Genomic DNA, 14,330 nt, shown 5'->3' with positions numbered 1-14,330 from the left:
TATCTACTATCTAGCGAAACCACAGCCAGGGGAACGGGCTTGGAGAAATCAGGACTAGAAGCGTCTTTTCGTAGGAGTGTTAAGAATGAAGGTTCCACCTGAAAACTGGTTGTGAATGTATTTAGTATAGGTTAGTAAATAGACTGTATGCACATATAAATATGAAAAAATAAATATATTGGCATAGCTGTGTTTTTAAAGTTCATCACTCTTAACAATGTACTGTGTATGTCTAACTCTTTCAACTTATCATTCATATTAACCAACTAAATGAATGTTACCTAATTATTAACAGATTTAAACACACAAATCAGGTACTTTGTGGAGTACAATATGAGCACACTTAAGATCATAAGGTCACTATCTACAGACTGGGATTCAAACTGACAAACATGAGACCAATGCCAACATTCTCAAGATAATCCTCACAAACAATTCACAAGTGTATAAGTAATATATGTGAACAAGTCACTAGATACAAAAACTACATCTTCTCTCCATATGGTTTAATTTACAGAGTGAGCTGTCACAAGCAACATACTGTTCAAATCACACCTTTCCGGGTGAGCTGTCACAAGCAACATACTGTTCAAATCACACATTTCGGGGTGAGCTGTCACAAGCAACATACTGTTCAAATCACACCTTTCGGGGTGAGCTGTCACAAGCAACATACTTTTCAAATCACACCTTTCGGGGTGAGCTGTCACAAGCAACATACTGTTCAAATCACACCTTTCCGGGTGAGCTGTCACAAGCAACATACTGTTCAAATCACACCTTTCGGGGTGAGCTGTCACAAGCAACATACCGTTCAAATCACACCTTTCCGGGTGAGCTGTCACAAGCAACATACCGTTCCAATCACACCTTCGGGTGAGCTGTCACAAGCAACATACTGTTCAAATCACACCTTCGGGTGAGCTGTCACAAGCAACATACTGTTCAAATCACACCTTCGGGTGAGCTGTCACAAGCAACATACTGTTCAAATCACACCTTCGGGTGAGCTGTCACAAGCAGCATACTGTTCAAATCACACCTTTCGGGGTGAGCTGTCACAAGCAGCATACTGTTCAAATCACACCTTTCGGGGTGAGCTGTCACAAGCAACATACTGTTCAAATCACACCTTCGGATGAGCTGTCACAAGCAACATACTGTTCAAATCACACCTTCGGGTGAGCTGTCACAAGCAACATACTGTTCAAATCACACCTTTCCGGGTGAGCTGTCACAAGCAACATACTGTTCAAATCACACCTTTCGGGGTGAGCTGTCACAAGCAACATACTGTTCAAATCACACCTTTCGCGGTGAGCTGTCACAAGCAACATACTGTTCAAATCACACCTTCGGGTGAGCTGTCACAAGCAGCATACTGTTCAAATCACACCTTCGGGTGAGCTGTCACAGGCAACATACTGTTCAAATCACACCTTCGGGTGAGCTGTCACAAGCAACATACTGTTCAAATCACACCTTCGGGTGAGCTGTCACAAGCAACATACTGTTCAAATCACACCTTCGGGTGAGCTGTCACAAGCAACATACTGTTCAAATCACACCTTCGGGTGAGCTGTCACAAGCAACATACTGTTCAAATCACACCTTTCCGGGTGAGCTGTCACAAGCAGCATACTGTTCAAATCACACCTTTCGGGGTGAGCTGTCACAGGCAACATACTGTTCAAATCACACCTTTCGGGGTGAGCTGTCACAGGCAACATACTGTTCAAATCACACCTTTCGGGGTGAGCTGTCACAAGCAACATACTGTTCAAATCACACCTTTCAAGTTGAATGATAAGTATATAGCATGATAAGGAACCAACTACTCTTGCAAGGCTATCCTTGCACATCCATAAGGAACCAACTGGCCCTGCAAGGCTATCCTTGCACATCCATAAGGAACCAACTAGCCCTGCAAGGCTATCCTTGCACATCCATAAGGAACCAACTACTCTTGCAAGGCTATCCTTGCACATCCATAAGGAACCAACTAGCCCTGCAAGGCTATCCTTGCACATCCATAAGGAACCAACTAGCCCTGCAAGGCTATCCTTGCACATCCATAAGGAACCAACTAGCCCTGCAAGGCTATCCTTGCACATCCATAAGGAACCAACTAGCCCTGCAAGGCTATCCTTGCACATCCATAAGGAACCAACTAGCCCTGCAAGGCTATCCTTGCACATCCATAAGGAACCAACTAGCCCTGCAAGGCTATCCTTGCACATCCATAAGGAACCAACTAGCCCTGCAAGGCTATCCTTGCACATCCATAAGGAACCAACTAGCCCTGCAAGGCTATCCTTGCACATCCATAAGGAACCAACTAGTCCTCAAGGCTATCGTTCACACTCTACATTTCACTGAATACCCAATTCAAGTCTGGAAAAGTACTGGCTGCCACTACTGCCAATAACATGCCCTCATTAAGTCTTTCTTAACCTGAAGATGACCGAGGAAGGTTGAAACGTTGTTCTCTCCATATCAATACAAGTATTAATACCCATACCAGCTGTTCTGGGATACATTTTCATTAAGCCTGTCACCCTGTTATAAAAATAAAACTGTACTGACTGTAACCTAACCTATCTGTTCTTGTCCTCTCATCCTATTATCTTAAGAACACACAGTACAAAGAAATGGGTAGTTTTTATCCTATTGGTTGCTGGATAAAATTGTAGACTTCAGTAAGACTACTTTCTATCGTACAACCTTAAGGTAAGGTATAAGAGATCTTAAACTGGCCATGTAAGATAACTTGTCCATTTCTGGACTTCATTTCTTGGCAGACTTCATCTAAATTCTTTCCAGTAAGCCACTGCTTTATCTTAGACATGGAAAACTGTACATATTCTTCAAAAGGAGATCTAACTAGTGGACAATAACTCTTCAACATGTAATAAAATTCTATTAATGTTACTATTAACAGCAGAACACAGCCATAAAGACTTCATTCTCAAACCTTCAGTCATGCCAATGAATGAATTCTAAATGTGTGGTTTAAATTATCACCACTCAAGTGTTTGTATTGTCATAAAGAGCCATCTATTAAATATGTGTTTAACTATTCCATGTAATACAAAATCCTTAATACAGCTACAAATATCAACTATTGGTCCATGCAAAATTAAAAAGGTATTTGCTCATCTGGTCTCTGGCTTCTAAAACCCCAGGGAAAACCTTCTCTTGCCCTGTAGAATATGTATTTTAAATCCCCCAGTCTTTCCTCATAAGTGAATACTTCTTACGTCTAGCCCAAGAAATCACTCCAATTAATCACAATGTGTTTCTTTATAAACCTCTGGAGTTCTTCACTCCATTTATGGTAGGGAGGTATCCTACCATTTATTATTTCTAATGTCCCATGTATTGCAAAAAGGAAATGTTATTTGATATTAATAACAAAACTGTTATCTCACCCTATAATATTCTGTATATCAGCACCTGGTCAGCAAAGTCTAGTCCTATTCTTTAAATACTTTCCCACCACAAAAAACTTCATCCATATAGTTAATGAGGGGCTTCTCTGGTGTGAGAAACTGATTTATTATCTGTAATTAGTGAGGAACTTCTCTGGTGTGAAAAACCTACTGACATCTCTAATTACTGAGAGACTACTCTGGCGTGAAAAACCTACTGACATCTATAATTAGTGAGAGACTACTCTGGCATGAAAAACCTACTGACATCTGTAATTAGTGAGAGACTACTCTGGCGTGAAAAACCTACTGACATCTGTAATTAGTGAGAGACTACTCTGGTGAAAAACCTACTGACATCTGTAATTAGTGAGAGACTACTCTGGCGTGAAAAACCTACTGACATCTGTAATTAGTGAGAGACTACTCTGGCATGAAAAACCTACTGACATCTGTAATTAGTGAGAGACTACTCTGGCGTGAAAAACCTACTGACATCTGTAATTAGTGAGAGACTACTCTGGCGTGAAAAACCTACTGACATCTGTAATTAGTGAGAGACTTCTCTGGTGTGAAAAACCTACTGACATCTGTAATTAGTGAGGGACTTCTCTGATGTGAAAAACCTACTGATTATCTAATTCCTTATTTCAAGTGGCCAAGGTTAAAATCTATTCAAGATTGATATAAATATACTAAACTTACATAAACGACAATGGTAAGAAGATAAATAACAAATACAAGGACTACTTAATTATAATACTATAATTATTAGATACTGTTCTAAAGAATGAGATTATGTCATACTATATAATTAAAGAAAATTAGTAACACATCACACTCAAAAGGGCCAAGTTGTTCATTATGTCCTTATTATAACAAAGTGATCAATCGTTCTGTGCTAGGGTCATGTTATCTCGCTTGTTGACTTGCATTCAAATTTTATTGAACTATTTTGTCAATAAATTTGGAATCAAACTGTAGATTATAATTCAAACTTTACAATCATATATGAATTTTCTTAATTTAAAAGTAAATATTAAAAGAACACATCTAAATACATATTTTAGTGAGTCACATGGTATGTTGAATACACCACTGTTTAGAATTAGATGTTTGTGATGTCAAAATACCAAGTGTATAGTTCCATACAAGTTAGGAACTCAAATTACTAATATTAACAAGCTAGAATATAAAAAAAAACAATCTCATATCTTTTTATTTTACTGAGATATGGATTATATACTGAATCAAACACATTCACTTCTTTCCACTCTTAGAAACAGTCCTCACATACACTCATTTCAATATATGTAGAGAGAACAGAGAATTGTTTTATTTACTTCTTGATTTATTGCTTTATATTTTAAGAAAAACATGTTTAGTAATTTATTTCTAAATAGTAATAATTTATATACATATATATATAATGTATAATAATTGAAATGGGAATCTATATTACAAAATACTAGTCTACTACAACACAGCAAAGACTAAAGGTTAGTTTTATATTATTGGATATGTAACACATGTGCATATGACCAAGTCAATGCAACTTATTTAATGTTAGTTAGGCATGATTAGAATGTCAATATAAATGTATAACATTATGAGACTTAAACTACTTAGACTAAACATATGTAGATTTATGTTATAATATGTAGTAATTCTAGCATGAAGAAACCAATGTATATTTTTATAAATGTTACAATGTTGGCCAAGTAACAGGACCACATATTTATATAAAACAACATGAAATATAGTATTAGTGAAAACAAATATTTGAAATGCATTTAGAAGGTTCTAGAAATTACAGAAAAAATAATATTTGAGATTTTTGTGCAAATAATAGATTTTTGAATCATAACATGAAATCACTTTGTACTCAGACTAGTAACAAAACAGAATCAATATTTCAAACAAAACATTAGTAAAAATATTTCATTAAAAATCTGATTTTTTGTGTACAAAACACTTGTAATCTTTACCAAAAGTGTACCACATTATGTAAAGATACACATGCTGTATCAAATGTTATAGTGTGCATATTTAATGTGTGGAAATGTGTAGACAAACTCATGTATACTATACTGATCCCGTCACAAAAGGGTTAATAAAAAATGTGCAGTCATGTAATATTTAAAATGGATGGGAAATATCACATCACATGATCACTTGGCGTGATATTACACTATTTCTCTCATTAATAGATTTTAAGGTCACTCTGTAATAATTATTAATTACAAATATTTTTAATTCTCAATACCATCATAAAAATTATTTCACATTACATTAGCTTAATTTATGGATTTACTATTAGACCTAATCTAAATCTATAACTTTTCCCATAGTGTGACAGTTCATATTTAGAAATCAGACTAAACAAGTGAGTTATAATTTTCCTTCATTCAAAATGTATTTCAGATAGGTACTTACCTTCTCTCACAAGATTAGCAAGAATCACACATTGAAAAAGAGGAGAGACCAATGTGACGGAACAACAGAAGTATCTATCAAAAGCATCCAAAGGATAACTCTGGAAATGAGAGAATCGGATCTGAAGCTCAGAAGTTGGGAACTTCTGAGTGAGGTATACTCTTTACCCAACTGTGGAATGTTTGAGATACAAGATCAGACAATGAAAGAAGCACATCCAAGTGGAAGAGAAAGTGATCCTAACCATAGAAATGTACTGTAACTCAATACCAGATAAAAATATATAAACAAACAATATGCCCCTGTGTATAGAATGAAAAGAGAGCAGCAGACCACACTTGATAAGTCAGCTACATCCAAAACCTACCTGTGAGGGTACCATAACCAACACACAGTTTTTACCTGAAACCCAAGAACTGGGGGATTAAGACTCACTTCAGTTTATGGGTGTAATACTAGGATTAGCTTTGAGCTATTGTTCTGAGAACTTGACATTGGGTTGTCAAAAGGCTGTCTATTGCATGCAGTCAATTCCCCTAACTGTGAAACTGGCCAGTACCATCCAAATGTTAATAACACTCCTGTAAAAAGAGAGAACAAAGGAGAGCCAATAACAGAACTGGAACAATCCCACGCACCACCATTGTAACCCTTGAAACCAACAACACAGACGGAGGAAATCGAGGGAGGAAGATAGATAACCTGAAGACTAATGTTGATTGTTTCACTCTAAATCCAAAACCTGCCCACGAGATACCAACATCCATGTGAAGGCAGAAGAAAGAATCCCAACTGAGGGGTGAACTGCATGTTTGATGTTTCACTCTGTTGTAATTGGTTATCACAAATAAGCCACAAAAAACCACCTGTAACAGAATGGCTATAATGGTTAATGTGGTACTCATTCAGAAAAATGCCTTCAAGGTCCACCATTCAAGTAAGACAGAACTGGAAAGTGGTAAGGAGGGTCTAGAAGAACATTATCGCCTGAAGCAGTAACCATGAAACTATATTTTGAAAAGCAAACCAAACAGAATTATTCATGCCAGGTATGGGCAGCAATCCTCTTTTGCTTCACCCATGCAGTCCATGGGTCATATGGGGCAAGCATATGGAGCAAAAACATCACAAAGTTATTCAAGTGATCTCGTGCAACACCCAATCTGAATGGTGTGTGTGCAAAGCCATGGAAAATAAAGCATGAATCATGTGTATACAGCACAGATTTCATGTTAAAAAATACCTGGTTAGGCACCAATTGTGACAAAGCAGGATTCACATAATGATGAATAAAGAGAAGGCTCCTGAAAAGAAAGTATGAACAGAAACTAACCAGTAAGAATTGCACTGAAGTCTGAAGAATAGCCACAGGTGGAATACAAAACCCCAGTTGAGAAGAAACTGTGATATAATATAGATAATGGGAGACAAATGTACTGGTTATGGTCCACATGCCAGAGTGTAAAATTTCCTCTAATGAATGACAAAGACAAGAAGCAAGGTAAAAAGTAAGGTGCTGAATCTAATGAGAGAACACCTGGAATAAATTCCAGGAGGAAGAAATCATGAAGGACAGTCAATTTGAACCAAAAAATGAACTCAGTTTGTGTGGGTAGAAAATGAAAGGTCACAATGGGAGGAGAACTGAAAGAGGATAAAGAGTTGGAAATGTGTACCTCAGAAGGAACACATACAGGAACTATAACAATGAAGATCCCAGAGCACAGAAACCTATCCAGATCTAGTCAGTGATAAGATGGGAAATGAAATAGGAGAAACGAAGGAACTAAGATTGAGCTGTTCAATAGTGAGTAAATCAGAATGTAGAAACCGAGATTGAGCTGTTCAATTGTAAGAAAATCAGAATGTAAAAACCGAGATTGAGCTGTTCAATAGTGAGTAAATCAGAATGTAGAAACCAAGATTGAGCTGTTCAATAGTGAGTAAATCAGAATGTAGAAACCAAGATTAAGCTGTTTAATTGTGAGTAAATCAGAATGTAGAAACCAAGATTGAGCTGTTCAATAGTGAGTAAATCAGAATGTAGAAACCGAGATTGAGCTGTTCAATAGTGAGTAAATCAGAATGTAGAAACCGAGATTGAGCTGTTGAATAGTGAGTAAATCAGAATGTAGAAACCGAGATTGAGCTGTTCAATAGTGAGTAAATCAGAATGTAGAAACCAAGATTGAGCTGATTAATAGTGAGTGAATCAGAATGTAGAAACCGAGATTGAGCTGTTCAATAGTGAGTAAATCAGAATGTAGAAACCAAGATTGAGCTGTTCAATAGTGAGTAAATCAGAATGTAGAAACCAAGATTGAGCTGTACAATTGTAAGTAAATCAGAATGTAGAAACCGAGATTGAGCTGAACAATAGTGAGTAAATCAGAATGTAGAAGCCGAGATTGAGCTGATCAATAGTGACTAAATCAGAACGTAGAAACCAAGATTGAGCTGATCAATAGTGAGTAAATCAGAACGTAGAAACCAAGATTGAGCTGATCAATAGTGAGTAAATCAGAACGTAGAAACCGAGATTGAGCTGATCAATAGTGAGTAAATCAGAACGTAGAAACCGAGATTGAGCTGATCAATAGTGAGTAAATCAGAACGTAGAAACCAAGATTGAGCTGGTCAATAGTGAGCAAATCAGAATAAACTGACAATAAGTTGATTAAATAAATCAGTCAATGAAGGAACTGGATACTTGTGTAACCACTACTGGCTGAAGACATTGACTACCAGACCTTAGGATAAGGTACAGGTGACCAAAGCAAGGCTGGTTGGTTTGGTGTTTTATGGCACAGAGCAACTAGGCTATCTGTGCCCCGAAAGCAAGGTAACAGAGTTGAAGGCTGTAACATCTACCTTGTTGGATATACTTGTTTGAGGCATGAAAAATGATCAATGACCAGAGTGAAAAACAACTGGCACATGAAACACAATAAGATGAATGCTATGTGCAAAGAACCAGTATATAAAAGCCAATGTCCAAAAAACAGAAACATCTGGAGGTGTTTCTCAGTGGTTGATATGTGCTCCTACCACAGAACTGTCTGAATAAACCATTACCAGACAATGTCAGGCAGGAAGAAGAAAACGATGCAATGCTTGACGTGTGGTGAGAAATTGAAGAATACTGACATGCAAGTAGCTTTTGTACCCCATAAAGAGATGCATCCATAAAAAGATAGAGATCCAGATGCCAAGGAGAAATCATTCCAAAGTATGGGGTTTGTACAACAACCAAAACTGATCATTTCACAGGGAAAATTAAAAGGAAATGGGAGAAGAAAGGGGATCCCGAATAAGGTGACATGCCCACTGAAGATATCAGTGATGTCATGTGTGTCTATATTCCCAAAAGCAATAGAACATAATGAACAGCAAGTGACTGAGACAAGAGGGTGCAGCAAACTGACAGATCTACTGAATGAATTTGTAAAGATTAAAGCCAGGCCCAACTGATACGAGTGTTGAGAAACACCACCAAATGAACGAGATATTGAGTGGGTCAGAGGAACAATTTCTAACTAGTCCACCACTGAAAGGAACTGCCAAGTAATAGTGGTTAATATCTGTTAAGAAGAAGCCAATCATTCATGTTATAAAGAAATTGCAGCCTCATAGAACAGAAATGTCGTTTAAAGCTCAGACTGCTTGATAACATAAGTAAGGTGCTGAGACGAGTCTGAAAGTAATAAACCACCCAAAGGGCACTATCAGTATATGTAGGTAAATGTTGGAGACACCCATAACTCTGGTACTGCTTGATAACATAAGGTGCTAAGACGAGTCTAAAATTAATAAACCTCCCCAAGGGCACTATCAGTATATGTAGGTAAATGTTGGAGACATCCACAACTCTGGTGTAAGTGCCCATTTCACGGTAAGAAACAGTTCTATGGTGAACTGTAGTAGGGTAACAAATTAGCTTAGATGAGATAAATGGATTTCTGGCTGCCAAATCCCTGGGTTTTTTAAGGGATAACAAAAATGCAGAAATAAAAATCCCGGGAAAAATAATGTACTGTAGCTTGGTCATTATTACTACTACTAAGTACATATGTTTTGTTCTGATCTATGTAGTACTAGTAGTTTACTTTGATTAAAGTTAATATTATTAAAAGACAGATCAACTGTTGAGTGTACTACTGTAAATTATCTTATTTAATAACATACTGCTAGTCCTAAGTAACTATAATATAATATTGTCATCTTATATTCACCTTTTGTCCTAATAGTCATAGTTGGTGGAGGTCAGTCTGAAATACGTTTTAAAACTTTTTTAGACAAAAATGTCTTTTCTGTTGTAAATACGGTAAAAAGTACGGTTCTCAATACCAATTACTTTTGTAGAATTGTACATATGATCGGCCTAACTGAAAGACTGAATAATAATATATTTTCAATTACGGCAGTAGTATGCAATTAACATCCGGTAGGCCTAAACTCGACCAAAAGGGCAGTTGTAGCCATAAAGTGGCTAAAACTGAAAGTAATTGCAACACAATACTGAGAATCCACAAGTACAAGAAAAAAGGTGCTTCGTTTGTCCGAACATGTTTTAAATGCTACCTCCAACTTTTACCAACACAGCCTATTACTGCTTGTAACACTAATTAAACCAAATATACTTATGTAATTATTATTTACCGTGGCTCTGGCAATGAGAAAAACTGCTTCCTGGCTTGCTAATGTAACATCTGGATCAAGTTTCATTAAATGCTTAACTCTTGTGAGCGGTATCCGAACTAATTTTTCCGTTTTGGTGTTGTTAGATGATTTTTCTTCTGCCTTTTCTATATTTTCATCTGCATCAATATTGACAATTTCTGTTTCAGGTGAAGAACTGTCAGACTCTCGATCCATTACTTCAATATCATTTGCCGCCATTTTACTATATCGCCCTCTGGACGGCTGATATGGGCATTAATACTTTTAAAGCAGAGTACAACCTGAAGATGACCTTAAGAAAGTTGAAATGTTGTTCTCTGCTTTATTAGTAAAAGTGTTGATACCCAGACCAACCTTCCTGAGATATGTATTGCCTTATTTCCTTCATTATTATTATACGTAATAAAAAACCTTACAAACACTCATAATATAATGAAAAAAGTAAATGTTTCACTCTGTTTTAGAAGTTTAGAACTGTATCATAATTAATTCTCCATCTTTATACTTTTAGTAAACACAACATATTCGATTTTGTCCACCAGTAAAGGTAAAATATTGAAATAGTTACTTAACATGTACCTAAGACACTCATAAATAACACAATTTTAGAAGAATTGGCCACTTTTCCTTTCTTAGTTTCCTTCAAGCTGGGGCACACGTCCTCCGTCTGGTGGTGTAAGTATTGAATATAGGGCCTTGAACTAATAAAGCAAAACCAGAATTTGTATTTATATGCATAATTAATTTCATATCTCATTTACCTTACAACTACTTTATTTCACTACATGTTACTCCACATAATAGAAATAGTCTTACAATTATTTTACTATCTATACTAATCCCTATTTACAGCCGTGTGTGCGTTATAATGTTTCAGTTAATTACCACTATTCGCTGGTATAAAAGTAGATCAACAGTTGGCGGTGGGTAATAATGACTAGCTGCATTTTCTCTAGCCTTTAACTGCTAAATGAAGAAAGTTTAGTTTTGCGCAAAATTCATAACAAACACATTCTACATATATATAACACATTCTATACAGTCTCAGTGTTTGTTGATAGTAAGAATGATATTTGATTGATCACATTAGAAGTTCTTCCTATTTCCTGTGGCAAAATGAAGAGATTTCTTGGTTACCCTGCTGTTGAACCAATGTAAAACTGACCACATGAAAATGAAGGGGTTTTCAGATGTAGTCTTGCTACTTTAAATGATTGACTTTGTGGTTTGGTTGCTATCTTTTCTCTAATCTTTGACATTCATATATATATTATCCGACAAAACTAAAAAAAAAATTCAAAATGAAACATTTCATAATTAAAAATTGCCCAAGATTGTGGAGATATTTTATAAACAAATATATTTTGACTGTAATCCAGGGTGAGTATGGTCAACTATTAGCCGTTTTATAACAGTTATTGGTCCATTGTATCAGCCTACCAATTTTGACTGAGGTGGGTTCAAAGGCCACGGAGTAGTTCGCGAACAAAAAACAAATAAATAAACTTGTTTTTCTCTTATATAAGTATAGGTTGCAAATCTACAGAACTCGTCGAAAGATCATAACATTTAATGTATTTTATTTTACATATAATTTATTTAAAATATTGTTTCTCTAGTTAATTTGTAGTTAATAAAATTAAGGTATTATAATATCCATTGTATTTATATGTAGTTATATGTACTTCTTATATGTTTTGATTAAATATTCTTTACTCTTATTAATCAAACCAAATTCAATAAAAACCTTTTGCTCTTCTTGAAGATAGCTCGTTACTATGGATAAAACGTTGCAGTTTTAATTTTCCACTCTAAAGCTGACCACGATACTGTTGTAGCGTATTATATTCCTGATTGAACAGCACCTAACACTAACTCTTAGCTGCTCTTATCTGATCGAAGATTTAACTTCGATCTTGTAGCTTACCCACGAATCCAAAGTACAGATTGTGATTTTGTGGCAATGGGACACATATTTTGGACATTCTTATTTATTATCCGGCGAACTAAGCAGTAGGCCACGCCTCGTCTAATTCTTTATGTTTTCAGGAAAACACTTTATTACCATACTATTTTAACTTTGTTCTTTTTAGCCCTAAATTTCGAAAGGTTTGGCCTGGCATGGCCAGGTGGTTAAGGCACTCGACTCGTAATCTGAGGGTCGCGAGTTCGAGTCCCTTTCCCACCAAACATGCTTGCCCTTTCAGCTGTGGGGTTGTTATACTGTGACGGATCAATGCAACTAATCGCTGATGAAAGAATAGCGCAAGAGTGATGTGGTGATGACTAGTTGCCTTCTCTCTAGTCTTACACTGTTAAATTACGGACGGCTAGCGCAGATAGACCTCAAGCAGCTTTGCATGAAATTCGAAACTAAACCAATTCCAAGGTTTAAACCACTGTTGGTTAAATATAATCAAACACCTTTTAAAGAGGATGTTTAATTCTCACAGTTTTAAATGTTTCATTAAACATTTTAAACTAACTGTTCATTCTATATTATCTTTTCTATAATCTCTGTCTCTCTCTATATATATATATAATATTATAGATGAAATCTCTATAATACCTGCAAAGATTAATATAAAAATGAAAAGGTAACTCTCACAACGTCAATTACAACTACAACATATAGTTATCATTCAGCACTCGCTGTCAAATTATCTGATAGACTGAGTTGATAAAAATATATCTTACTGGCTTTACGTGCGACAGGTCTTGAGTTATAAGGTCTAAAAATTACAGAAGAATTGACTTTGGAAAGTGGTCGTCTCACAATCCTTAGATAAAGCCTAAGAGCAGGCTTTGTTTAGGAGAGAGGGCCAGATTTTGTTAATTCTAATTGTGGCTAAACACGGGAAGGTTAATTCAGTTGGTAAAGAAATATATATATAAGGGTTATTATATACATATTTATAAGATTAATGTAAAAACATATATAAGGGTTTATCGAGATAAACTGATGCTTAACTCGTGGTGGTGTTATTACCATGAGATTAGGCCCACAAATAGGTCTTGTTTATAAAAGGTTAAGAAAGAGATAAGTTGAGTTTTAAAGATTACCAGATACTAAAGGTTTAACGTTTTAGCTCACATAATCAAGAACTCTCCTGGTGAACAAAAGGTTTTGGGTTCCAGAAAATTTAAAATAGGAATTACCACAATGATCGTTAAGTACAAGTAGGTTATCGTTTTCTGTATATCTTTATTGTATTTAAATTTAACAAGTTTTGTATTTTGGCAATTTATGTTTAAATTATTAATATAATGTTAAACTTTTCGCCCAGCGAAAGTGTAAGTTAGGATTCATATGGCATAAGATTATTTTTATTATTACCAAAACTAAAGGCTTTTTACATATAAACATGCGTGGTCGCCATCTATAAAAACAACGTCATTCTCATATATATATATGTATATTCATTAAGTACACTAATCAATTCATTTTGCTTATTTACGGCGTCACAACTTATATTTTTATATTTATTTTACATTTTAATGATACAACATTAATATCACACAATAGTAACAGGTAAAAGTACTTTCTTTAACTTAAAACGTTCTCTTGATCTATAGTAAAGTTAATGATATACTATTCTTCAATTCAATTTTTAAATAAATCGCATTATGTGATTTAATTTATATTCTGAAAGTGCGATACATTTTTACAACATTAAATACATGAATTCATTTCTTCACATTTATAATCACAAAATCACATCTTGCGCCACCTTCAACACAGTGATAATAAATAACTCTAACAAGTGCGCAACATATGCGCCA

The 14,330-nt window shown here is 35.5% G+C and overlaps 1 protein-coding gene across 2 annotated transcripts in view; it reads right to left on the bottom strand.

The window, feature by feature from the left end:
- LOC143231839 (DNA polymerase epsilon subunit 4-like) overlaps positions 1-10,792 on the bottom strand; it is a 38,322-nt gene extending 27,530 nt beyond the window's left edge. Inside the window, exon 1 of one of the 2 annotated variants that reach the window (XM_076466540.1) lies at positions 10,527-10,792. In XM_076466540.1, the coding sequence (XP_076322655.1) occupies positions 10,527-10,766 (240 nt within the window). In that variant the 5' untranslated portion in view covers positions 10,767-10,792. The remainder of the gene's footprint in view (positions 1-10,526) is intronic. The other variant, XM_076466551.1, reaches the window with a different exon arrangement.
- Positions 10,793-14,330: the final 3,538 nt, after the last annotated feature.

Source organism: Tachypleus tridentatus, chromosome 1 (assembly GCF_004210375.1).
Source record: "Tachypleus tridentatus isolate NWPU-2018 chromosome 1, ASM421037v1, whole genome shotgun sequence".
Classification (NCBI taxonomy): Eukaryota; Metazoa; Arthropoda; class Merostomata; order Xiphosura; family Limulidae; genus Tachypleus; species Tachypleus tridentatus.
The sequence above is the reverse complement of the archived record's forward strand: the minus strand, read 5'-3'. Positions and strand labels throughout refer to the sequence as shown.